The sequence below is a fragment of the Oncorhynchus clarkii genome, chromosome 19 (assembly GCF_045791955.1).
Source record: "Oncorhynchus clarkii lewisi isolate Uvic-CL-2024 chromosome 19, UVic_Ocla_1.0, whole genome shotgun sequence".
NCBI classification, from domain to species: Eukaryota; Metazoa; Chordata; class Actinopteri; order Salmoniformes; family Salmonidae; genus Oncorhynchus; species Oncorhynchus clarkii.
In genome coordinates, this window is record NC_092165.1 from 9093670 (window position 1) to 9117653 (window position 23984).

General features: G+C 47.0%; 1 protein-coding gene across 1 annotated transcript; it reads right to left on the reverse strand.

The window, feature by feature from the left end:
* Positions 1-680: 680 nt before the first annotated feature.
* Positions 681-23737, reverse strand: LOC139375538 (zinc finger protein basonuclin-2-like). The gene is made up of 3 exons (XM_071117367.1): positions 23714-23737; positions 13983-16495; positions 681-4330 (listed from the first exon to the last, which is right to left on the reverse strand). Exons 1-3 carry the CDS (start codon positions 23735-23737, stop codon positions 3520-3522), a joined length of 3348 nt encoding a protein of 1115 aa, XP_070973468.1. The 3' UTR covers positions 681-3519.
* Positions 23738-23984: the final 247 nt, after the last annotated feature.

The following is a 23984-nucleotide window of genomic DNA, read 5'->3' on the forward strand; positions in this document are numbered from 1 at the left end:
AACATACACACACTAACTTACACACTAACACACACACACTAACAAACACACGCACTAACACACACAGGTCACTGATTGAGCTCTCTGGCTGCTTGAGAGGTCTACAACATTGAATAGGACAAGAGGAATGTTTAAGCTTTTGGGTTCTGCTGTCTTTCTCATCAGATCAGGTTGTGAGGTTTAACCACGCAGGCTAAGGTCACTGGCTACAGCAGCGTTAGTTAAGACTACTCTTAGCTTGTTACAGTCTCACGTTCCTCAATAGACTGCGTGTTGATTACAAACCAGACTTCCCAAGCATTCTCCCAGTTCTTTAATATCCATGGTATTCATCGTAAGCCATCACTTTCAAAGAGGGGCTTCCGCACCTTGAATACTTCCGCACAACTTGAATACGCTCAGTTGGACAACTGACTAGCTTTCCCCTTTCCACCTTCTCTCTCAGTGCGTTCCATTGCGGTCCAACTCAATGCTACATTCCACTGTTCTCCATAATGAAACGCTAGCGTGCCCTGCAGTGACAAGGCTGTATGCTAACGTTGGACAGACTGCTTTATTACATAGAGTGATGGACCGTGGATGAGCTCGCTCTCTCTCTTTTCCCCCTCTCTGCCTCGGGGTGTCCTTGTTTCCCGCCCATCACCAGTCCTCTTGTTGAGAGTGTGGGTGTGAGAGAGAGAGAGAGTGAAAGAGAGACAGCTGTCAGCAGGGTTCCTGGAGTGACACTTCTGTACTTCTCCGGCTGGGCACGTGGCGGTAAGGTGCAGTACGGTGCACTGAGCAAATGAGGCAGGCTGCGCCTCAGTGCCACTCCAGGGTGTTGCCGAAGGTTCCTGTACAAAGTTTTTCCTTCACCTGGGATAAACAGGCAATTACACATCCTTTTTCTACGGCGATGGCCATTTTGTGAACTTAAGAGCACACTATTAGTCGGTATCCCTAAAGGACCCGGGAAGGGGGGGAGGGGAGGGGGGTGAGTAGTGGGTTGAGGGGGAAGAGGGGGGCGGGGGTGTTTTCTCTCAGGGAGGGAGAGAGAGAGCGGTGAAAGAGAGAGACCGGTTTGGATCTCTGTCGGCGTCACAGTCCTGTCAGCAACATTCACGTCTGGCGGTGTAATGAAGTGACAAGTGAGTTATTAGACAGATCAGCGTCAGAAGGCCTCCAGGTAACGGTGGAACAGCACATTTTTAATGATACTCACTGTCATCCTTTCTTCCTCTCAAGTCAGCCCTCCACCTCCGCAACCCCTTTCACTCAGCTCTTTCTCTCTCTTCAGAGAGGAGAGGGGTGAAGCCTGCTGCCAGTGTCGTGGAGGTTGGTAGAGAGAGGAGAGGGGTGAAGCCTGCTGCCAGTGTCGTGGAGGTTGGTAGAGAGAGGAGAGGGGTGAAGCCTGCTGCCAGTGTCGTGGAGGTTGGTAGAGAGAGGAGAGGGGTGAAGCCTGCTGCCAGTGTCGTGGAGGTTGGTAGAGAGAGGAGAGGGGTGAAGCCTGCTGCCAGTGTCGTGGAGGTTGGTAGAGAGAGGAGAAGTCTTAAGAGTTTACACCAACGTGTCCATCAAAGGGTCCATCATGCCCATTGCAAAATAGTCATAAAAAAAAACTGTCCAACACTTTCATGGATATAACGGGGGTTTGAATACTGTATACCACGTAACACTGTGCGTTTTTATCCCCTTTAGATAAGCACCAATCAAGAAAGAGGAGCTCTCAATTTTTTCACATCCATAGTAACACGACAAAAACACAATAATAACCATCAACTCAAGGGCACAGACTCAAAATGAAGACCGATCTGTCTTTCTTTTTTTCTTTTCTTGGAAAAAAAAAGGAATTGATATTGGACAAGACATCTGCATCAAGATGACATCACCCGCCAATAAATACCCCTTCCCCTGGCTGCCTAGTTATCTGAAACATTTGTACCTTAAGATGTGTATGGAAACAAGGAAAATGGCTGCAAATAACTCCGAAAACAGCCAGGCAATGGCGACAGAGTTTCACAGAGTTCAGCTTTGAAGCTGACAATCAGCAATGGAAATCAATACTGAAAAAATATAGCAAAATGCTTAAGACTCAAGTGCATCATATCAACTTAAGTTAAAGTACAACTGTATGGCGGAAAATTCTAGATGTTTTAAAAACCAATGCTCCTTTTGGTCACAGTTTAAGGACTATTTCTTTGTTTTATAATCAATGTGACATTCACAATACTTCTGATAGGATGGCCATTTTTTGCATGGAAACGTGTATGTAATAATAGGACACTCAACCAACGCTTGTTTTAGGTCACAAATACCACATGCAGTGGAAAGATTAGCCTTCTTCAACCTCTGTAGCCAAGTACTGTGATATTACAGTCACACACTGGGTTTACACTCCTTGAAATGAAAATAACACAAACTAAATTCCTCAATACTTAAATCTTCTGCCTTGAAAACCAGCAGCTGTCTTGTGGTCAGTCACGTTACTGTATCTGGTAGAGTAGAAATACTTAGACTTTTCCTGAATACTATTATTTGAGTAAATGGGCCGGATGTTTGGATTCGTTCAGGAGAAATATGGGTCTTTTGTTGTGAAATAGCGTTTTTGAAACTGAACACGTGCAAAAAAAATAATAAACCTGTCATTTCCCCTTGGCACTGTGGCCGTCTCAGACCCCGAACATCGCGGTAACCAAAACCATTGTAAAGTCCTTGTAATAATATTACACATCCCGCTTGTATAGTTGCAAAGTGCGAAAAACTGACTTGGTATAGTAAAAGCTATAAATGATAACAAAAACAAAAGAACAGAGAATGATATTGGTGTAGGAGCCCCCAAAAAAAGCATGCCGGCAACCTCCGCATATCTAACAAGTAGATACAACAAGTCACATGATCATTAGTTCTTCTCCTTCTCAGTTTAAAAATGGTTTTTAAACTAACATAAATGAGTCAAGCTAGTAAAGATGCTACCTCTTTCTTGCCTACCTTAGCGCTGGAAGTATTGTACTGTAACATAAAAACCAAAAAAGAGAACCAAAAAAATAGCTAACAACCATCAAATACAATTGTTTTACACCAATAGCCTCTTGGGACATATTATTTACAAATGAAGCAGTCATGCTCTTGTATGGGGTTTCCGTTAAAAGCTATCATTACACAAATACAACAAGAAGATTTATATTTTTATCATTTCTGCAGGCAACAGTCACAAATAAGAGTTTGAATAGATTCTTTGGAGATGGACAAAAACAAAGACATATGGGAAATAGGAAATGGGGTTTATGGGAAACCGGCAGGGCCAGTTTTTGGAATAAAGACACTTCAAGTGTCTCATCCTCGTTCTTCCAAAGAAGGAAAGTCAAAAGTCAACGCTTACTGTATATAGTCACTGGATCTCATCGAAGGGAAAGAGAACTGTGGTGCATGACGTCTAGGGGTGGTAAGGTGTAGTTCCTGGGGGTAAGAGCTCATGGTTTGGGGTGAGAAGGGAGTCGAAGAAGGGGGTAGAGTTGGCCAGACGAGGGCCAGGGGGTTGGGCTAGTCTACCATGGTGGTGAAGGGCACGTTGTTTTTGTGGAGGTTGGGGTTCTGAGAGTGGCGGTTGCGGCTGCGCACCGAGGAGAACATCATGTTGCAGCCGGCCACTTTGCACTTGTGCATCTCGCGCAGGTGCACAGTCTTGTAGTGCACGCGTAGGGTCCCTTTGTTGCTGTACACTTTGTGGCAGATGCTGCACAGGATCCCACCACTGCCACCGGTGGAAGACAGGATGGTCGGCGAGGAGGAGGGGTCGGCGCCGGTCAGACCTTCTTCCGATCTTCCTCCGACTCCTCCCTCGCCGACCTGGTCCCGCCGCCTCCCGGCCCCTGCCTGCCCCGGGGCATGCTGGGAGCAGTCCTCCCCGTCGCTGACCCCTCCCTCCTCCAGGTCATCCAATAGGATACCCTCGTCGCTGCCCTCGTCCGACTGGCGTGATGAATGGACTGACCCGCTGGACTGAACACTGGACGCGGTGCTCAGGTCCAGCACCATGTAGTCGTCTGGGGGGCCACTGCGGTGGTAGAAGCCGTTGGTGAGGGGGTGGTGGTGGTGGTTTAGGGGGTGGTGGTGGGGGTAATCGGTGCCTGCCGGGGAGCTGGCGTCACGGTTCAGCCCTCCTCCCCCCAGGCTGGCGCCGACAATGCCCGCCCCTGCCATGGCGTCCAGGCCCAAGTGGTGCCCGGCGTAGATCTTAGCCAGGAACTCGGCGCGCAGGTCCTTGGGCAGCGGCGTGAGTTGGGGGTCCAGGACAATGTCGTCCAGCTCTTTGGTAAGCAGTTTGCGATGCAGGTTGATGTTGGAGCTGTGCCTGGTGGAAAGACATAATGAAGAGGGAGGTAGAGAGAGATCGTTTTCATAAGAAAATGGCTAAACAAGTTGTCAAATCAAGCAAAATGGTGCTTCAGCGCTTTAAACAATGACTGGAATGGTAACATTCTCAGATCTTTTTAGAAAGATGATACATTTTGCATTCCAAAACATGTGTTCTGTCTCGCCCAACACATGCACCTATGCTTGGAGTTCTAAGTATTTGAATGATATTGTATCAGTCACTACATTTTCAATAACCCTCCTCTCTTCCTGTCCTCTTCACTAACCCCTGACCTCACGCCAGACAAAATAACTACTAAACGATTCACCTTGTTTTAGAACCTCTCCTCACTCTTTACCTTACTTACTTAACCTATCAAGAGGAAGCTACGTTGTCCTTCTCTTAACGTTCCCCTAACTGGTCTAACGCGGTGTGGCGAGAGCACCCCGCCACGGTGTTTACCACAGTCAGCACGTCTAGCACAGCTCCGCTGCAAATCCAATAGACTCTGACTCAATTAAATACTCCACCATATTGAATGAGAGTTTATCAATTGATTGGAGCTGTGGTAATGCGATAATCGAGGGAAAGTGGATAGCGTATTAGATCTCCGACAGCATTATCACACTGGCTCCCTATTGGAAGGGGCTTTATCAGGCCTCCCCTTTTAAACATATGATCCCCATGTATCCCCTTCGCTTTAATAAGAAATAAAAATGTCCGCTTTTTCACACAGAGAGCAGTAGTATCTCATAACGCATAGCCACCGCCATCGAATTCACAACAAGGAAGTGTAAGCCTGGATCTGGTGTCGTGCTACAGCTTGCTAGAGCTAAAGGGTATTGTTTGTGAGGTGTAGCAGTCTGCATTGCAAAGCCATGCCAAAAGATGTGAGGTAAAATGTGTTTTGACAGCTCAAATTCAATGCCTCTTCCCTCCAATTCCACAGTTGCCATTTCAGACTGGGAGTGATGCAGGCTCCACCACAGCAAATGTCACAATAAAATGGACAAAGAAAGGTAAACATAAGTGTGTAATAACTGGTGCCAGATATGGAAGTGGCACAGTATACACATCCCACTGTCCACAATACAACATGTTAGGGGACTTTTCAAATGAAATCAAGACTTTTAAAGTGAAATTAAACAAAAGTAAGCAATGACTAAGGAATATCAAGCAGTGCTTTTAAATATGAGGGGTTTCATGCAAGGCAAGGGGCACGGTGGAGGGAGTGACAAACTAAAAACAGACGTCCTTGGCAGGACAGGACGAGGGCAAATGGATTCACAATGTATAGTAGAGCTTACCAGCAGTGCCATGGTTGATGCAGCCAAAAAGGGTCCCTGGCCTTTAATTATTTAGTTCCCTATCGGACATTCTCCTGCAAGAGGGTAAAAATAGTATACATTCATTGGAATGGAGGGACCCCTTTCTTTCTGTGTTACAAGAGGAAGCAAACAGGAGCACCGTCCACTTGAGCATTGTCAGCATCGAGGAGCGGGGAGAATCGATTGGCCGTGGTTGTCACTGCCGCGTGTGTGCCTGTGCGCGCAAGCTTGTGTGTGTGTGTGTGTGTGTGTGTGTGTGTGTGTGTGTGTGTGTGTGTGTGTGTGTGTGTGTGTGTGTGTGTGTGTGTGTGTGTGTGTGTGTGTGTGTGTGTGTGTGTGTGTGTGTGAAAGAGAGAGAGAGAGCGAGAGAGAGAATATACAGTACATCCATGTTCTGAGACTTATGGAAATTCTTAGCTCTCTTCTTTTAACCTATGATAACAGTCTGATACACAGATGGTGTTATCTTATGGTCCAAATAGTCATGACTCATTGTCTCTACTAATGTATCCCTGTGTAGATGGAGAAATTACTGTTTCCACAACCAATAAACAAACAATTGGGTCTAGATATTTTGCTACATCGATTACATTCAATTTGATTGGTTTGTTGATTGTTTTTAGTGGGGATGCCAACAGGCTATGGCATTAGCTGATGTGATTGGGCTGTATGCTGTTGATGATGCTCAGGTAGGCGGGTCCTTTGCAACATGTCTCCACCCCTAAAGCCACACCCCACACACTGCTCATAAGCTCTAGTCTGCCATGGCTCCCTGACTGATGAGGTTAAAACACATGCTAAAGTGCCAGGCAGTAAGTACCCTGAATTACTACAGTATTACTAAGTACTACTGCATCAGCCATATGTCATTACTGTGATATCAGCATTTATACTAGATGACAATATCAAGACCACAACTGAATAATTAACACACAGCCCATCTACATTCTACATGTATATGTCCCTTCTGGTCCTTATACTGTCATTCACAAAGTCCACATTCTGACCCTGAGGGAAAAAAGATCTGTTGAGTAATCAAACAATTAGTGATTACTGTTTCAAATAAATAAATAGATTGTTCATCTGCATCTTTGGAACAATTCAAGCCTGTGGAATATGGTGTGAGTAATGGCTGCTTGAATAGACTTTGCTGAGGAATTCACCTGCACCGGTGACAGATGCATCTCCTCCCTATCTCTAAACATATTCACTGGAAGTGTGTCAGGCTGCAGTTATATTCTTGGGGTTATATTTTCCTCATTTAGAGGCCATACACAGATTCCTTCATTTATCAGATTTAGCCTCTCTGCCCCATCTCCCTGTCTCCATCACTCTGCCACCACTATTTCACTCCCCCTCTTCCCCATTCCTCTACCCCCCAAACCAAACTCCTTCGTTCCCTCACTCCCTTCTCCACCTCTCCCTCCCTGATGACCAGTAACGTGGCAGGAAAACCAAATTGACAGTCTCATCTTCGCCCAAAGACGGGGGAGGCCTCTTGAGAGGCCATTTTGTTTGTGCAGAGTAGGAGGAGATGGAGAGAGAGAGGCTAGCTAGCTAACGCGTCTGTCCCAGCCAACGTTAATCATCTTTAGGCTCCCGTCTTTCCTCCAATGGCCCTGTCCTTCCCTCTGTACCGTGTGTGTGTGTGTGTGCGCACTGTCTAAATGAGTCGTAATGAGCAAAGTGAAGTCATATTAAACTGACGCTGATGGTTCTTTGCCTCTGCTGTCATGTGGGGTTGCTATGTGATGAGGTTTGGAGTGGAGAGGTGGGAGGATGATCGAGGGGTTGGGTAACACATTCATCATTATCTGTCTTTATTCTCTACTAGCTGTACTACCTCAGCAACACACACTGAAGTTCAGTTCAGACGTAGCTGGAGAAACTTGATCAAAAAGTTCATAAAAGGAATATTCCTCTCAGGGGTTGGTTACACAGACTCCATAGACACACCATGGAGGTTTAGATGGAAGGCTAAGTTACAGATCACATCAACAAAGCCCTGTCATTATATTAGCCTACAATTACTTACAGAATGTGAAATATTTGCGACGCTTATTGTTCCAAACGAAAGCCTTCTGAAAGTGATTCTCTGATTATCTTTTTGTCTTTATCCACAAAACCCAAATGTATCAAAGATAAATTAACATAAAAGTCCCCTTTCATAGTGTAATGTCATTAACATACTGTTCATCAGTAGATATTTTGTATTTTGAACTCGGGATCTGTGGCTAAATTAAATAACACATTCTCTCTATAAATGATCAGGCCTTTGTTTAAGCATGGCAAATCAAGAGACTGCAGCTTCACTCAAGTTCTACCAGAGACTGGGCCCACATGGCTTGAAGTGGAGAAGGAGGAGAGAGAGGGGGAGAAGGAGGAGAGAGAGGGGGAGAAGGAGGAGAGAGAGGGGGAGGAGGAGGAGAGAGAGGGGCAGGAGGAGAGAGAGGGGAGAGAGGGGGAGGAGGAGGGGAGAGAGAGAGAGGGGCAGGAGGATGAGAGAGAGTGGCTCTCAAACGTAATTAACCTTCACTCTCTGCATCCCTCCATCCGTGTGGGGACAAGGGGCCTCCGCACACTAGTGCATCATGGGAAATAAGTGCGGGAAAGCACCTGGTGACAGAGTACTCCGATGAAGGGATGAAAATGAATAAAACAAGGAAGAGTTTTAATATAAACATGTAGAAAAGAGAGAGGGAGGCCCTGTCGTTGATTTAGGAAAATATGATTAACGAGGATAATAAGGCCGATGATTACTGGTCGGCACGCCTTTCAGACGTTAATCATACTACCGCTGCTGCCACCGCTGTGTGTGTGTGTGCCGCCCTCCACAATAAATATGCAATCATTTACCTCTGAGCTGAGCGCCTGGTGGCCAGGGGGCTGGAGGGAAACACTGTACTGTTACTGTATTGATGTACAACTAGCAGCTAGATGTTAGAGGACTCTCTGTACTCTATTAGCCGTGTGTGTGTGTGTGTGTGTGTGTGTGTGTGTGTGTGTATAAAACAGCAGTATGCTATGTTGTTTATCCTGTTAGTTAACCACGCCATTGATCTGTATCTTTACATCTACGTCACCATGTAGATACAAAATGCCCCCCCCCCCCCCCCCTCTATTCAAACGCTTGTGACACTATTGTCATTTCCCATTGTCTTTTGTTGTTTCCCTTAAATATTAATATGATACCGTAGATCAAATGTCCTTGTCCTCCCCTCTAATTGACTCTGACATCGGGGCTTTTGAAGGTAGCGTTTGTTTGATGCGCCTACCTACGATCCTCTGGGGTGTCACTCCACTGTAGAGAAATAATTGACTAATGGGATATGCTGAGGTACCTGGACAACCTCCTGTTGTTGGTATAGACGTCAACATCTCGCTGTGAGGAGAGAGAGGAGAGGTGGTGGGGGAGAGGAGGAAGCTGGTTATTAGCACTGCATATTACAGACCTGGATTTTGCATACATTATCTGGTTGGAAACAAATGTCTGGGTGTCCCAGCAGATTTAGGCTCAGATACGGTTTCTGTTGTTATAGAAATTTTACATTCTAAAGCTCAAATACAAGGGATGAAGAGAAGGCATACGGTTTGGTTTACTGAGATTAAATATCATTATTCTGTGATATAATTAATAGATTATTATAATTACATTTAATGCAATATAACCTGTATTAATTAATCATACAGTTACTTATCAGATTATTTTAAATATTATTTGAATTTGTGCTAAAATATAATAATGATTGGTTTCATAATATCAGAAATAATATGTTATTAGCTGTGGAATTAGTAACATTTTGTAGAGAATCTTATGAAAAATGTAATTTGAAACTCAACTTTATGTAGCAGCAAACCAATGTCTGAGGCGTTGTGGTTTCCCAATCCTTCCTCCACAATAATATTATCAGAGGGGAAAAGTCCTTATGAAAACCACCAAATGATTTTCCCATGTTACAACTACAATTACACTGCAGCATTCATTATGTAGTTAAGGGATTACCCAGGGACACATCTGATTGGTGTTCGGCCAGAGCCCTGACTATAGCTTCAATACCCCACAATTCCTTTGGCCCCGCGATACCCCTCTGTTGTTACGCTTCTCTCCTTATTCCATAGGAGCGGCAGGCTCAGTAATACATCCCATATGCTACCAGGAATTTATGCGCCACACAAAAAATCCGTCCCGAATGTCACCCTATTTACCATATAGTGCACTACTTTTGACCAGGGTTCTGATCACAAGTAGTGCACTATATAGGGTATAGGTTGCCATTTGGGACACACTCAAAGTATGGAAACAATAGTGTACTTAGGTGTAACTCACGCACATCTTGGTCTAAAACCGTCTTCTTTCTAAGATCCATATGTTCACAGCAGTGATTGTCCTCTCTTCCTGCTACACACCTATCTATTCATCAGTGCCTTATGTTAAAGCGCTTCTGGAATTTATACACTTGTGTTTCTGGTAATCGAGTCAAACTGTCACACGCACATCACTAGGGCAAGATTCCACAGTCACTGTGACACCGTGTCTGTGAGCGTGGGTTGAGGTTCATGCTTCACTATACGCCTGTGGAAGACATTTGGGTTCATCTTTGAGCCAAGATGGAAGATGAAACACAGTCTAATTTGACCTCGTTCCCTCACAGTTGCACCTCTCTATACTACAGCACCCACTGCCTCTTGGAAACCAAATCCTTTACTGTGAGTCAGAGGATCCTAACTAGTGCTGTTTTTCACTGATTCGTTTTTCCCACCACTGTCATCCCCTCCTCGTTTAGTGCCGGAGTTAAGTGTTTTTTTAAAGGCCATTACGGGGTCGCCGCGGCAGATGCTAATACAAGTGGGGAGCGCTAATGTCGGAGAGCGCCCAATAAAAAAGATGGACGGCTAAATTATATAGTTGGGAGACAAGCTTGGGCAGTGGTCGGGAAGGATGACGGGAGGGGGAGGGCTCTGATTCATACCTTGACTTCCACTAAATAAGGAAGTAGGCCGCTGAATTAGGCCTCCTCATTGGTCAGTTTGGCCATGTGTGTCCAGCTCCTGAGCAGGTATTGGTCGGCTTACTCGCCACTCATTCAGAAATGTGTGAAGTGAGTCGTTGGGATGCCTCGATACCATTGGCGTTTCTGTCACGGTAATTTAGTATCTAAACATTTGTGTAGATGTCTGTTCGCTGTGGGGAGGCTGTTATTTGGATCGTATCAAACCATAAGGTCAGGGCTATTTGTTTAATATCATATTTTATTTTAGTGCAATAAAGAGACTAATTAAAAATACTGTGTACATTACAATGAATGAGTGAGTCTCTGTAAGACTATTTGCATCTGTAGGAACGCATCAGCTTTTGAGTTTGTGTGATTTTATACGTGCACAAGCATGTGTTTGTGTGTGTGGTTATGCGAGACAGCAGGCCTCTCGTGCCCCGGGCGCTCCCTGTCCCTAAAGCCTCGTCAAAGAGGGTAACGAACTAACGCATCATCCGCGGCTGCGTCAAACACACGCATCGGCACGGCAACGCATCCTTTAATAACACTTCCTGTCATCTCCCTGCTGTCGGCACCAGCTGCGTCAGGTGAGCGGCATGATTTCACCTTCTCTTCTCCTCCGCTAACTCTATTTTACCTGTCTCTTCTCCTCCATCCCCCCTTTCCCCCTCTCTTTTCCGCTAACACTATAACCCATCTCTCTTTTTTCCCTCTCATCCACCTACTCCATCCCCTCTTCCCCTCCCTCTATCCCTGCCTCCATCCCTCTATCCCTGCCTCCATCCCTCTCTCCCTGAACAAGTGCCAGAGTCACCTGCTCTATTTACTTGGTGCTAATGAACAAACAGGAACAGAATGAACAGATGCCACTGAAACAAGGAACTTAATAAAGACCCCGGGTGGAGAGGGGAGGCGGGTGGAGAGGGGAGGCGGGTGGAGGGTTGCTGTTGAGGCAAAACAACTGAGAAAAACTAGAGAAAAAACTCCTCAGAGAAGCAAATTAGATTAGGAGGGGGAGAAAACAGCTCTTTATCTAAATAAAAAAGTGTCACTTGTCACCACGGCGTGCTCTAACACAACAAAACATGTTTTTATCTCTTTCTTCAGAGGAGCTGGTTGAGTGAGGCTTCCCCTCTTCTAGAGCTCTAGAATGTGGCATATGTCATTATACTGGGAGCAAAGGCATGCTCTGACTGTGTGTGTGTGTGTGTGTGTGGGGGGGGGGGGGCTCTGCTAAAGCGATAAAGAGATGCATTTGTTACACTTGAAGTCATGTCTATTTTCGAGGGGCGTTGGGGAGGAGATGAATTTACATTTCCTTTCAAGGGCCCTTTTTCCACCGACACCCCACTGTGAAGACAGACTGGACCGTTCAGTCAAATGGACATGCTTGTTTACACGGTGGTCAGGGGAATAGACCTGGCAATGTCACACACAAGGCCTTTACTTCGGGTTTTTTATGATGCTAATAACAATGCTAATGAGTCACTATAGATGCTACCATGGGGTCGTTGTTGAGAGTTTTAATTCCCTAAATTACCCTAATATCCGGACATATTCGATAGGCTATTTTCAAACCACTCTTAGGCCAGTCGAAGTCTAACGTCAAACATCCCCTCATACAAAAAAACAAAACAATTGTTAGCAATTCCTTGGAGAGCTAGATGCTAGTTGCTAGCCCAGGGCACTCTGATGTTGTGTAGCCTCAGCATGTGTTGTGTTCTGGCGTCAACCTGCTGCTAGCTTTAGTGGGTGTGTGTATTCTGGGAGGGTGTGTGTGGATAGGGTGGATGTGCGAACAAGCCCAGGTAGGTAGAGCGTGGCTAGCCTCACCTCCTGGAGCAGGGCGCTAATACATGCAGTGGCTTGACAGACCGCTGTCTACGTTAATGTATGCTACCTCACCTGTCAGTAACGAGGTGAGTGAGGGGAGGTAAACAGGGGTATATCTCAGAGTGGAAGATTGTATGTTCTGGCGATGACACTCTACTTCTCTGAACTTTGACATGACAGTCAACAGATGCCACTGTATACCTGTTACATTATAAAGTGTATCTCTGCTAATGGTGAGTTTCACTTAACATATGGTAGGTGACGCCTTAATAATTTCACTCCATCTAAGTAAGAAAAAAGACTTCACTGCAGTTGAGTAGCTCATCAAGAAAACTCATCTACTGTCCTAAACTTTCCACAATGACTGATATGATGAAATATCAAATAAAACGATACATGCACCATACATACATCCACAACATTGTCAATGTTTCTAATTACGTCATGTAATGTCAAAATGAAAGGACAAAACACATGTAATGAACCTACCTGTAATGAATGCCTGAATTGTTAGTATTTTATATATATATATACATATATATACACACAGTACCAGTCAAAGAGTTTGGACACCTACTAATTCAAGGGTTTTATTTTTACTATTATTCTACATTGTACAGCGTTGTACTATGATATAACACATGGATTCATGTAGTAACCAACAAAGTGTTAAACAAATCCAAATATATTTGATGGGTTCGCTTAGAAATGTCCTTGTTTCTGAAAGAAAAGCAAAAAATGTTGGTCCACTAAAATAACATCAAATTGATCAGAAATACAGTGTAGACATTATTAATGTTGTAAATGACTATTGCAGCTGGAAATTGCCGAATGTATATTTGCCGAATGTATATATTTATATATATATGAATATATATTTTTTTAAATATTTTTATGCAATATCTACAGAGGCGTACAGAGGCACATCAGTAACCATCACTTCTGTGTTCCAATGTCATGTTGTGTTAGCTAATCAAAGTTTATCATTTTAAAAGGCTAATTGATCATTAGAAAACCCTTTTGCAGTTATGTTAGCACAGCTGAAAACTGTTGTTCTAATTAAAGAAGCAATACAACTGGCCTTCTTTAGACTAGTTGAGTATCTGGAGCATCAGCATTTGTGGGTTCGATTACAGGTTCAAAATGTCCAGAAACAGACATTCTTCTGAGAAATGAAGACTATTCCATGCGAGAAATTGACAAGAAACTGAAGATCTCGTACAAAGCTGTGTACTACTCCCTTCACAGAACAGAGCTAACTGGCTCTAACCAGAATAGAAAGAGGAGTGGGAGGCCCCACTATTGTTTATCTCAAATTCTTGTTTTGTTACTTGAATTAATAACACCAGTTGTATCATAGTATTCATTCATACTCTACTGATATTTAAATAATTAGTCAGAAAAATTGAGGCAGTCAAATTAAGAACCAATTGTAAGCCAAGAAAAAATACACTGTTAGTGTGTATATATGTGTGCGTGTTGTACGACACTCACCTGTCTCTGCTCCGTCGGGAGGGGAAGGCGGCGTTGCAGCCGGACACGGTGCACACGTGCATCTCTTTGAGGTGCACGTTCTTGTAGTGCAGTTTGACACTGTAGGAGCTCTTGAAGCTCTTCTTGCACACGTAGCAGATCTTGGGGTCGTTGGAGTTGGGGCTGGTGCACAGTTCTCCCTCGGGGGAGTGCGAGGAGGGGAACTTGGGCGGGCTGGCGCCGTAGCTCATGGAGGAGATGAAGCTCTCGTGAAGGGCAGCCATGCTGGCGGCGGCGGCTGCGGCAGCCGCCATGCCCCCGTTGTAGAGGCCGTACTGGCTCATGCAGAACATGTCGTAGGTGGGGTCGTTGAGCTCCTCCTTAATCTTGATGGCGGGCTGGTGGGGTGAGGGTGAGGTGCGGCTCTTGGGGTCTTCCATCTCCTTCCTCAGCTGCGCCTCCTCATCTCTGGCCTGCAGGTCCTCCTGGTCCTTTTCCAGGTTGTTGCCTCCTCCTACTCTGGAGCTCCTGGAGGAGTTGAGCCTCAGCCTCTGGTGCTGCTCCTCCACCTCCATCATCTCCTCGCGGTAGAACATCTTGGAGTCCGAAGTCTCAGAATCGTTCTCAAAGTCTCTCTCGTGGTCCTGGTCCTCGGAGGTGAAGCTGTCCATGCAGCGGATCTCACCGCCTGGGCCTCCTCTCTCGCCCCTGCCGCCCTCGCCTCCGGGTCCCTCTCCCCGGCAGTCGTCCTGGTCGTGCCTCATCAGGTGTCCCCTCATCAGGCCTGGGCTCATCTCATCCTGGGAGGGGGACTGGTGCCCGCTGCCGCCGCTGTGGTGGCCGTTGTTGTTCCCTCCTCTGCTGTTGTTGTTGTTGTTGCGGTTTCCATTGATGTTGTTGTGGTGGAGGTGGGAGGAGGGGTGGTTGTGGTGGTGGTGGTGGTGGTGGTGACAGCTGTCGTCATCATCGTCGTCTTTGTCCTCATCGTACTCGTCCGCCACGTCAATCACCTCCTTCTCGATCTTCACCGGCATGCTGGACTTACGGGGCTTCTTCTTGGGCGTGGGGTCCGTGTTGGTGGCAGCAGCTGGATCCTGCTGGGGGATACTGGGGGTGGGCAGCCTGTGGTGGGACATTAGCCCACCTTCAGAAGACATATTGTGGGCGTTGTGGGAGGCTGCGGCTGCAGCGGCAGCCAGGAGCTGATGCTGCTGGTCCATCAGAGAGGTGCTGTTGGTGGTGGAGGGCAGGATGGGGCTGGTGGGCAGTGACACTGGAGGACTGACCAGGTGCTGTGGGGACAGCAGCGTACGGTAGAAAGGGGGCACCGGCTGGATGGGCTGCACCGACTTCAGGGAGGGGAAGACCAGTGGGCTCTGCAGGGGTGACTGGAGCATGGGGTCCAGGGGCGGGGTGGTGAAGCCCAGAGGCGGCCGTCCGGGACTGGTGAGGGTGAAGCCGCTCTTGGCGCTGGAGATGACGGGCGTGCCGGGGCCCGACCCACGGATGAGGTCCTTGTCGCGGTTGTTCCTCAGCATGGGCATGTGCAGGCGTGGGTTGGGGTTGGCGCTGTGGCGGTTGCGGCTGCGCAGCGAGCTGAACACCATGTTGCAGCCCTCGATGGTGCAGCGGTGCTTGATCTTGAGGTGTACGGCGTTGTAGTGGATCTTCAGCGTACCTTTGTCGTAGAAGGTCTTGCCGCACGAGTTGCAGCACACACGGCCCTTGCGTGAGGTGGCTCCCATGCGGCGCATGCGGTGCATCTTGGAGGAGAAGGATGAGTGGGTAATGCTCTTGGACTGCTCGCTCTTCACAAAGTGGTGGTGGGCCTGGTGGTCGTTGAGGGAGTTGGACCTAGGCCGTGGGGTCCCGGGTTGCCCCTGGCCTTGCTGCTGCTGGCCTTGCTGCTGCTGTTCCGTCTGCTGCTGGGACGGCTGGTTGGAAGGAGTGGGCGAGATAGGTGATGCCCGGTTGTTGGGCTCCTGTTTGGGCTCGATGGCGTTGTTCATGCCCCCCAGGGCTCCGATGCGGCTGGGGCTCTGACCGCTGCTGCGGAAAGGGCTGAGGGATACTTCGGACTCGCTGCTCTCCACCGGCTCGCCCTGGTTGGGTAGGCTGGCCTCGCGATCCCGGTCGTGGAGGACCCGGAGGCCCGACTGTTCCAGCGCCAGGCCATTGGGGGGCAGGCCCAGCATGGGGGCTGACACAGGGTTGATGTACTGGAACGGCAGCAGGAAGGCGAGACTGTTAGGGATGTTCTCAAAGTGGTGGATGCTGGACGGGCTGCTGGTCTCCATGTGGTTGAGGAGGCCTGGGCTTCGACCGCGTCCCGTGCTGTTGCTCTCGATGAACGTCCGGATGCCTGAGTCGGTCTTGGAGGAGGGCACGGTGACCGCCTGACCCTCCTTCTCCTGGATGGCCATCAGCTCTACGATGGACTTGGTCTCTCCGAAACGAAGGAACTGCTGCAGGGTGATGATCTCCTCTTCCCGAGACATAATGGACCAGCGGTCCAGCACCTTGCCCGCAGCATCCTAGAGGCCCAATGGAAAGACGAGAGAGAATAGACAAAACACACAAAAGTTATTGATTGTGCATAATCACTGTGGTCGGTCTGAGGTCGAGAGGGAGCGGGGTGGAAGGGGGTAGGGAAGGGGTGTTGTTATCGGCTCATGAAATTCAGAGGCCCCTGAAGCGACAAGTAAAGATTGATAATAGAGCTCTGATAATAACCCTCCTCCTCTTCCCTGTCCCCCTTTCCCTTCCCCCTTTCTCTCCTTCCTTCTTTACCTTTCATCAGCTATGCATACACAGTCATTAGGCACACAGGGAGAGGAACAGGAAGAGTTTAATAAAGTCTAAAAGCAAACAAATGGAGACCGCTGGGGCCGGTGGGGCTGGTGGGCTATTAGTGGGTACCTGTGAATTCTAACCATTTCTGGGGACGTTGATCTATTCGCTGTGAGACTGTTTAACAAAAACAGCCCGTGAAAGATGTGAACTCTCGCTGAGAGTCCCTCAGAACAGCGCACGGCACGCAGCTCCGCTATGTTTACTGCCGCGATGACAGCCGGGGAGAGAAAAGGCTGCTAAAAGAAAGAATGGATTAATTAGCGCGAGTCACTAATCGTACCTTGCTACTTGGCAACCATTTTTCATAGTTTCCTCTTATCTCTGAGGGAATCTAATGAACAAAGTAAAATGGAGTTAGGAATATCAGTCTATGAGGGGTTAAGTCGACTTTGACATTAAAATAAGAACATCCATGTTAATTTAAATGCGTCTTTGGAGGTGACACCGATCTGGCATCACTTTCATTAAGAACAGACCTGGGATCAGTTGTTATGTTAATGAGGTTTACGGGATGCATATCTCCCATTAGATTCAATACTAATAAAGCAGCCATACTTTATCAGTGTGACCGTGTCAAGAGGAAAACGCATGTGCTTGCATTTACACTGCCTATGGAGAGAAGGTGGGAGGGAACGGGAAATGTAATGAAGTAAATGTTGACAGGACATATTTTACATCGGCCTTGGTGTTTCCCAACCCTGTGCTTGTGGAGCCCTGTGGAAGCGTGGGAAACAAAGTTTCCATCCTGGGAGAAAAGAATGACTCCGATGGGAGAGCTCTAAGCATTATTCCAAGAGGAGCACTTTCCTTGGCGGCCGTCTCTTTTGGAGATGGTGCTATTAACCACAGAAAAATAAAACGCCTCGAGTTTTGAACAAACATGCGAGTCAATTGCCAAACGTCGAGACATGGCAATGGATTCTGGGAAAGGAATCTTGGCAAGACCTGAACCTGAACTGAAGGAGTTTGCGGTCGGGCTCAGAGCTTTGATACACAGAATACTGACCCAGTTCTGTTGTCTCAGACTCTGAACCCACTGGTGCTCTGACTGTGTACTGGGAGGGTGGAACCCAGCAAATCACTAACAGAGATTGGCACATCCTGTCAACTAAACAACTTATTTGATTGACAGACTTTAACAGGTGTTAGTATGAGATTCAACATTAGTGCTAATCAATTATCTAGACATTTTATTTTTTAGTCCCACATTGCTTGTTCACATGGGAAGAAAACGGGGCTGTGTGCACTACAGAGCTGCTACTTTGTGAATGGTGTGAGTGTGTGTGCATATATGTATGTATGTATGTATGCATGAGTGTGTGTGTGTGTTTATTATATGAGTGGTGGGGATAAACACTACAGTTTACTCTGCATGGTCCTGTGGGACCTCTGCAGCCCAGTCAAGTGTGACTTCAAGGGAACGACAGTGCAACCACAACAATTAGAAGCAACGCTAGGGTACTGTTCCCCGTTCACACCCCGCTCCTTCTCTCCTGCCTGGCAGAATCTATCAGAGATACAACAGTCTAAGAGGGTGTAAAAATACATCACAAAGGGCCTTAAAGGGAAAAACACAAGATAAATGTTTAACAAGACAGAGGGAGGGAGAGAATGGAAAAGGAAGTGTGTGTGTGTTCATGTGTGTGTGTGTGTGTGAGAGAGTGAGAGGGGGGGTAGATAGAGAGTGGTTGCACATCATGCCCTTAGACATAGAAGCCAAATTAATCCTTGGGAGACGAAACATCAATAGTAACTGGGGTTATGTGTTGTTAAATATACATTAAAAAAACATTTTACACTTTCATTCTGTGTGTGTGAGTTTTTCGCTTGGAGGTATATGACTTTAAATTGTAGCCTGGGCACTATTATTTCATAGCTGCACGGCCGTTGGGGCATGTGGATTTCCATCGGATTCCATTGAAAAAAGTGAAGTATAATTAGGCAGAAAGATAAGAAATGGAGAGAATTGCTCAGATATAGTCACTTTGAAATGTACAACGAGAGTCGTAGAATAAGGGTCACATACGTTAATACACTGACAAGTACATAACAGGCATGTACGCACAAGGGACACAAACTCACCAAATGATTGGTGCAGAATGGAATAGCTATGACACATTCCAATATGCGTGGTACTATTTTGGATCTGTTTACTGTTACAAAGTGACACTAATGAAATACAATACAGCAAATTTTATCAGAGGTAGGTTATGGATTAGAAGATGCCCAATAAAAAGGTAGGCCTACACTGATCAATCAACAATAAATGTTCCTCACTTACCCTAACCACTGAGGAGAGAGTCAGACATTGCTGTTTCAAAGGTTCAAAGGTCACGCCACCACATGGCAGTCCAAGTCCCCTTAAACACCCATCACACGCAATTTATCCTTGTGCTTTTCAGAACACTGTCCGGACACAGACAAGTATGGCTTATGTTCTTATCATATTCTTCCTTCCCATCCCTTCATCCCTGCTTGTTGTTCAATCACGATACAGGTCAGTACTACGGCGAGAGAGAGGGCCCATACTGCAGTGGGGGCTAGGAAAACACACACGGCCCAGCCTCCGTCCACTGTTCTGCTCTGCTCCAGATGCTCCTGGAGCACAGTCAACAGGGGCTTAGGCCACGGAAGGGGAGAGACACTGATGGAGAGAAAGACAGACAGACAGGGAGAGATAGATGGAGAGAGAGAGGGGGGATAGAAACACAGACAGGAAGAGAGAGAGGGTGAGGGAGAAACTCCAGCTTGCATTTACTGAACCCCACACCAACCAGAGTGAGTGAACAATATGAGGGTATTGCTTGACTACAGTTCCTGGTCCAGGGGGAAACCTCATGTGCTTTTTATCTCAGAAACTCCTCATTATTATTCGCCATTTTATAACCCCTCTCTGTTTACGCTGTGTAATAGTAGATGTTTAACGTGTTTTATGGTAACACTATCAAAGTACAGACCACAAGAGCTGGGCAACCAAAGATTCTAAATAAATATTAACAGATAATAAAACATAACATATTCGACAATGAACAAGAACATGTTTCATTGCATATTTCAGTCAAAGCAATGCTATTTGATGGTATCATGACTGGGCTTCATGTCTTTTATATACAAAAACAACTCTTTAGCACTTTTCTGTAAATAAACTTAAACTGTGAGACTCGATCCACATTCAAACACAAAGATATGCAATGATAAACCCACTTGTAAATCAAACGCCGCTTGTTAATTGAATGCTAACTTCCTAGAAGATGAGAAATGACGTCTAACACCACAATAGCTAGTGTGTGTGTGTGTGTGTGTGTGTGTGTGTGTGTGTGTGTGTGTGTATATATATACACACTGTGTACATATCATATCTCAAATTCCGAGACAGCTGATGTACATATTTGCACACAAACACAAAGTCCCTGTAGTGTTAACCACCTCTTGCAGCCCACTCTGCATTAGCGCATTAGTCTAGCGCCGCCGCCGCAGCGTGAGTAACAAATGTGCCATTAGAAGCACTTTTTACAAGGAGGCACTCATCTCCCAATTAGCCTAATGTTGGCCCTCTCATTCCCATGTATTTTCCAGCACTGCCCCCTCCACCCCTCCATCCAACCCCAAGTAATACCTCATTAATCCCTCCCCCTCGCCCCGTTCCTCCTCCCTCCAGAGATATGACAGATCACCCTGTCACTACACATCCCAGAGTCCTTTTAAACAATGCGGATAAACCTCAGTTTGTGAGGTTAATGACAATGAAACAATAATTACAGCAGAGACGCGGCGGTAAGATACTTAATCTAGTGGACGGCCCTCTACCCCCTCTACGTTATTACTTTATCCACCGTGTCCGTGTCACTCGGAATTCATCCGCCCGACGACGGCTGTGTTTATTTATCTTGCAACCGGTTGGCTCGCTAGCGGCGTTCCCAGGTAATGTTTGCTAGTAGCGGAGGTGGCCGGGTGTTGTCGGGGGCGCCCGGCCCAGCAACCTGCCATGTTAAATGATGGCTGACAGGAGAAGATGATGGTCTTGTTATGGGGCCGGGGCAACGCTGTCAGATTAAAACAAAACAGCCAATTATACAATTAGCTGTAGCGCTATTATTAACAGGCTGCGCTGAGTGAGAGAGAAGCTGGGAGGTTTTACATAGAGGACTAGAAGGAAAACATACACATACATCACTAATCATCACCTATCATAACCAATGACCCAGTCTATTTGGCAGGGAATGGAGAGAGACCCTGCACTCCTCACGCAAGGCAAACAAAGCTAATATCAACCATTAATATCTATGGGCTGTTAGCTGTACAGTCGACAGTCGTGTTCTGGGGTTTGTGGAATAGGGGATCTGTGACCCAGATAGAACTAAAGATGTCATAATGGGGGTTATCAGTCTTTCTAGGCTTTATGATAATGCCATTCAATAGACACATACATTATATCCAGGAAGTGCATCTTGGCCCTAATAGATGTAGGCTACAATGCGTAGGCTGGCTACGCTTGAGGCGGATTCACCAAGGGCAGAGCGATGCGACCAGCCACCACACGGCTGTATGTATTACCCTATCGCCGCGAAGGAGACTACTGGCTGGCCGTGGCGTTGGAGTTGAACCCTGGGAACCACATCGATCCACCAATCGGCTTGCGTGCCGCGTACCCCCAGAAGACACCAGGGAATCCCCTATTGATCCCCCTCGGCCGCTCTCTCATCCCCAACGTGAAAAAGAAACGGCCTCTATCCCCACGCTCGCCACTTCAAGGGAGGTTAAGCACGAGTTCCTTGTGATCTGAGAAGGTCTTGAACCTTGTGGCTTTCCTCCTCCATGTTCTGTTTCTCTCCCTCCCTTTCTCCCATAATTGTTTTCTCTTTCTATCGTCCATGAATAATGTATTTGGGTAGTGGTGGTGGCGAGAGGGATGCCATGGGGGATGGGGTTCACAAAAGCTCAGTGCCTGGAGCCATCAAGTCAGAGGGCTAGGGCTGTCTCCAGCCCCTGCTCCGCTCCCATTGGCTCTCTGGTGGCAAGGTCGGAGGTCATTGGTTGAACAACCAGCACCACTTCCTGCATGGTGATGATGGGTCACAGGGGAGTGGGTCGACCCAGACGTGGGCGGAGGACATTTGTAAGGAACCGGTACTCTGCGATCTCGCTTAGCTAACACCATGTTCTCATTTAAACTGAATGTTTTGTATGTGAGAGAACACACTTTAAAGATGGCGAACGCTTTACATTATTTTCTGCATTATCCTACATAATTATATCTGATTGGTAAAAGGGCATTTTTAAATGTTTACTTCCAATTGAAATGATACAGTAGTGCTGTTAGATAATGGTGTCATGTATTACAACACTCAAAGGAAACAAGACACTGACACTGTCTTAGAGGAAACAATCAGAAACAGTCTGTCAGAGAGAGAGAGAGAGAGAGAGAGGGAGAGAGCAGGTGGGGTTGGGTGATCTTAAAGGACTCATGATGACCCCCTGAGGGGAGTGCGACTCACCCAGCCCAGGCCTGGAGAATCATCCTGTTTTCCATATAGCATCCCAGCCGCCCCTTAAAAAGACACCCTGACGTCTAAACCAGGTGGGATTCAATAAAAGTCTACACATGGCCCTTCTGCTGCGGCACGTTCATCATTCTTACTAGAACTTGGGAGGGGGAGGCAGATCAGATATGGAATCCGGGTTGATGCCTTTTCCGTTATTCAATTAAACCCAGGCACTGCAGGTCGTGGTCAATATGATGCTCATCAGTGCCAGAGACTCCTTCAGAGCCAGAATGACTGGGGTCTGCTCTCTTTGCAGTGTGAGTGAATGTGACTGCTTTTTCACTGAGAACCAGACACAGTGATCAAGCAATTCAAGCAGACTAGCCCAGAGATACCCTGGCTCTGCCTCCCTGGTTGCTCTCCAACCTGATTTAACTCAAGGCTTTGGTAAAATATTCATGACGACGTGTCGGTTGTTGCTTAGGGCGCTAATCGAGTGGAGTGAAATTTATAGTGGTGGTTGCATGCAGGCGGTTTAGGGCCTTTCTACCAGGACAGATAGGGTGAGTCACTCTCTGGCACTCCTTGACATCCAAGTGGCCCAGGGCGAGCTGTTCCCCCTCTGTTTCCCAGGGTCTCTCCCTTTCTGCCCCTAAAGAGTGTCTGGTAACCTCTGGTTGTTTTAAAGCTGTCCCTCCGCAACCCTTCAAAGGGAAGGAGGACGGTCCTTTGGCCACATCCCAGCAGAGGTGCAGATGGGGCGGCACATGGAAGCCATTTCGGGGGCCTCTGCGCCGCAGTGGATTAGAAAAAAATATATATTTGGAGCTGCCCAGGCTTCAGATCAGTTCAGAACCTTTCAAGATGCTCCCGCAGCAGTTAAATCTTAACACCGTCTGGCCGGGCTTGGACTGATCTATTGACTTCACTGTCTTTTTTCACAAGGCTTCCAAGCTAACGTTTTGGCTAGCTAGCCCCGCTGTGCTAAGCAGCCGTATCCTCGGTCTACAGTGTAAAACACAGCGGACCCAGAATGCACCCAGGGGGGACTCCTCTGAGAAGTGAGGGAGCAATAAATGAGAGAAAAGAGAGGAGGGAGAGAAAGGAGGGAAGGAGGGAGCGCCTGATGGTTCACATTAATTGAGGATGATTCGTGTGATGTGCAGCGTTTGGACGCGGCCAGGCCGGTCTGTCCTGGGCCTGGGAGACAGATGTGGGGGCCGCTGTTCCTCCTCCAGGGGCTGAAAGGAGCAGTGAGGCGGCTGAGAAATGGCCTGTCTGTCCAGGGGGGTGGGGGGAAGGGGCTGCTTTGGTGTGATGTCCTGCTTTTCTCTCCCTCTTATATCACATCTCCTTTGTCTTGATTACTATTTTGGCAAGGACCACGGGAGGAAAGGTGCATTAACATGTGCTCACCATTTGCTCCTTGGCTCTGCTCATTGGCTTACAGTATGTTTCTGTTGTATTCTGATGTATGTATGTGTTGTTTCTGTTCTCCCTCAGTGTAATACCTGTCCCCCCCTCTAACAGTTGACGGAGAGAAACAAGTCTGATCTGTTTGAAGATTAGCCCCGCTGGAGCGAGGACAAGTAAAACATTGATACTTGATATTTGTTGCGTTTTCTACCTAATATGGACTAATGACACTTGAGAATGAGGTTCCAACCTTCACTAATCATCAACTTAA